The 3,407-nt window shown below is 41.3% G+C and overlaps 1 protein-coding gene across 1 annotated transcript in view; it reads right to left on the bottom strand.

The window, feature by feature from the left end:
- The window catches only part of LOC106872788 (homeobox protein 2), a 6,445-nt gene extending 3,749 nt beyond the window's left edge, over nucleotides 1-2,696 (bottom strand). Inside the window, exon 1 of the mRNA XM_052968494.1 lies at nucleotides 3-2,696. Coding sequence (XP_052824454.1) covers nucleotides 3-1,192 — 1,190 coding nt within the window. The 5' untranslated portion in view covers nucleotides 1,193-2,696. The remainder of the gene's footprint in view (nucleotides 1-2) is intronic.
- Nucleotides 2,697-3,407: the final 711 nt, after the last annotated feature.

Consider the following 3,407-nt stretch of genomic DNA (forward strand, 5'->3'; position numbering starts at 1 on the left):
GCTGTTGTTGATCGTGTTGCTGATGCCGATGATGATGCTTTGTGTTATGTTTGTTGTTGTTGAGGCCTACAGACATTTGCTGTTGACGGTGATGCAGTTGACGTTGCTGGTGCTGTTGTGTTTGGGGGTGGACGTGGGGGCTGATTTTGTTGCTGTGGTTAAGGTGATGGTGATGATGCGGAAGGCCCTGAATATGTTGTTGTTGTTGTTGTTGTTGCGATGCTAAAAGACGCACCGACGAAGGAGGAGAAGGAGAAGAAGCAGGCGAGGAAGAAGGAGAAGAGGAAGGCGTGTAACGAGGTGCGGTGAGAGGATGAGGCGGAGAAGGGAGAGGCAGGAGAGGGGGTGGCGGCGGCGATGCAGTTGCGCCGTTGCCGTTGGTGTTAGTATTGTTGTTGTTGTTGTTAGTGTTGGGCCTCGGCGCTGTCGTTGTATGATGGTGACGACGCCGATGGTGTTGCTGTTGTTGTTGTTGCTGTTGTTGTTGTTGTTGTTGTTGTTGCTGTTGTATGTGATGGAGCAGTGAATGATGATGGTTCGGCGGTTGGCGAAGCACGTGATGCTGCTGCTGGTGAAGTTGATGTTGGTGGTGTTGATGGTGATGATGCTGTTGTTGTTGTTGTTGTTGTTGTTGTTGTTGCGAAGGTAGATGCAATAAAGGCGGCATGCCAGTTGCAGTTGCTGTAATTAACGCATTCCCATTTGCAGAAGGTAACAAGAGTGGCGGAGGCGTAGAAGTGGTGGTCCTGTTGGAGACTCCCGAGGCGGTGGCCGCAGCGGCGGCAGCCACTATTATCGGCTGTGAAGACGTTAGTGAATTTCCTTCAGCAAGACTTTCACCCAGCATACTACTGATGCTAAACGATCTAATGTTATTGTTGTTAGTATTGTTGGAGTTACTATTTTTGTTGTTGCTTTTAATGTTGTTGGTGCTGTGACGAAGTGGCCGTCCCATCGAGGGAGCTGCGCTGTGGTTATGATTATGACTGTGGTTGTGAGCGTGACTGTTGCTGTTGTTGGTACTACTGCTGTTGCTGTTGTTGTTGTTGTGACTATGACTGTGTATGTGATTGTGGATGTGGCTATGGTTGTGGTGTTTACTCTCGGGCCGCAGCGGCCCGACTAACGATAACGGAATGGCGGCTGTTGATACGGAAGTTGCGGCTGCCGCCATTTTTACCATGTCCAACATGTAGAGTCTAGTCAACGAGATTTAAAACAAATAAACAAAAAAAAAACACACACAAAAATACAGAATCAATAGTAGTAGAAGTTGTTGTAGCAGCAGTAGTAGTCGTAGTAGTACTAGTAGCAGTAGTAGTTGCTGTTTTTGTTATTCGTTTGTAATGTAAATGTGTCGGGGTTGTAGTGTTTATTGCTTGTGGTAGCTAACATGAACTGTTGTGGGATGAATGTGCCTAGAACATCAGTGGATATTGGTAGTAGTAGTAGTAGTAGTAGTAGTAGTAGTAGTAGTAGTAGTAGTAGTAGTAGTAGTATAGTAACAATAGTAGCGGTAATAGTAAAGTAGTAGTAGGAGGAGGAGGAGTAGTAGTTTCAGTGGTGGTAGAAGTTGCCGTTAACGTTGTAGTAAAAACGACAACAGCAATTACAACAATAACCTTAACAATTCGAATAATAAAAATAGTTTGCGTACGTGTGCATGAGAATGTATATGTATATGTGTATATGCGTATGTGGTATTACTGTTATTATATGTATGACAGACAGACAGCAGGCTTAATAATACAGAGGAAAAAAAAAGCCAAAAAAAAACAGTATAGGGAGTAGTACCAGTTGTAGTAAATAATTATTGTACTTATTTTGTAGTTACCGTAACAATTAGTGAACTGTTGCGGCGTTGGTTTTCTTTTCTTCAATTTTTCTTTTATATATACAGATATATATATATATATTTTTTTTTAATTATCCAATTCGCAGTAATACTACTAACTTACCGGACAGTATATGAAGTAGTAGTAGTAGTAGTAGTAGTTGCTGTTGTTGTTGTAGTAGAAATAGTTGTAGTTCTTAATCTTGTCGTAGAAGTGTTTCGCAGTCGTGGTAGTTGAAAGCAAATTCGATTGTTCCAAGGGGTAGGCCGTTAAAATATCTTCTCATTAATTCCTATATAATTTATCCGTATGTAACAACACTACAAAACTCAATGACGAAGCTTTAAATGGTAGTAGTAATTTGTAATAATAATAATAGCAGTCGTAGTCGTTGTAATAGTAGTAGTGGTGGTAGTAATAATTGGTTATATTCCTGTGTTTGCTGTTTGTTTGTTTGTTGTTCTTCGTCTTGTTGCGGCTTGTTTGTCGTTACCGAAGCAGGTTGTTTAAAAACCACTTTGCTATCCGCGACGTAAACTTGAAATGTCTGCGTGTGTGAGTGAAGGCAAAAATGATTCGAGTTAGGTTACCGACAGCACTCACGAGTCTGTTGCTTATTGTTTGAGTGTGGCTGTGCCTGTCGTTAGATGTCGTTGTTGTTGTTGGTTGTTGTTGACTATAAAGTTAAGTAATTAAAAGGAGAAAGTGTGTGTGTACGTGTGTGTGTGTGTGTGTGTGTTTTGTCTCTCGCAAACATGCCAGCCAGCCAGCCCCGCTTGTCAATGTTTGCCTGTTCGTGAAAACAGCCCGACCAACCAACTAACCAGCCAACCAGACAACCAACCAACCAGTGAGCGAGCGAGCGAGAGAGAGGGAACGTGGGAGAAGCGGAGTGGTAGAAGTGAATGAGGGAAGGAGGGAGTGAGTGAGTGAGAGTGGGAAGAGTGATATATATATATATGCATATATATATATATATATATATACGTGTGTGTGTGTGTGTGTGTGTTTGCTATGTGTGTGAATACGAGGAACGAACATGTATGCGTGCGCATGTGTATGTGTGTGTGTTTATGTATCTGTAATATTCATGTATTAGGGAATAAGATTGTATCTCATGTTGTTTAGATAGATGTGCGTGCGTGTGTGTGTGTGCGTGTGTGTGTGTGTGTGTGTGTGTGTGTGAATGACGTTACGTTTATATGTGTGTGTGGACGTGAGTGTGTTTTATTCTGTGTGTAAGTGTGCATTCATAAGTACTATGTATCAATGTTTGATAAATTGTGTGTGTATATTTATGTGTGTGTGTGTGAATGATGTTACGTTTATATGTGTGTGTGTGGACGTGAGTGTGTTTTATTCTCTGTGTGTAAGTGTGCATATTGTTTATATGTGTATATATGTGAGAGTATACATATGTAAGCAATGTTTTGTGCGTATGTGATGTTACGTTCATAAGTACTATGTATCAATGTTTGATAAATTGTGTGTGTATATTTATATATATATATATATATATGTGTGTGTGTGTGTGTGTGCGTGTGTGTGTGTGTGTGTGTGTGTGTGTGTGTG

This window comes from Octopus bimaculoides, chromosome 6, assembly GCF_001194135.2.
Source record: "Octopus bimaculoides isolate UCB-OBI-ISO-001 chromosome 6, ASM119413v2, whole genome shotgun sequence".
Taxonomy (NCBI): domain Eukaryota; kingdom Metazoa; phylum Mollusca; class Cephalopoda; order Octopoda; family Octopodidae; genus Octopus; species Octopus bimaculoides.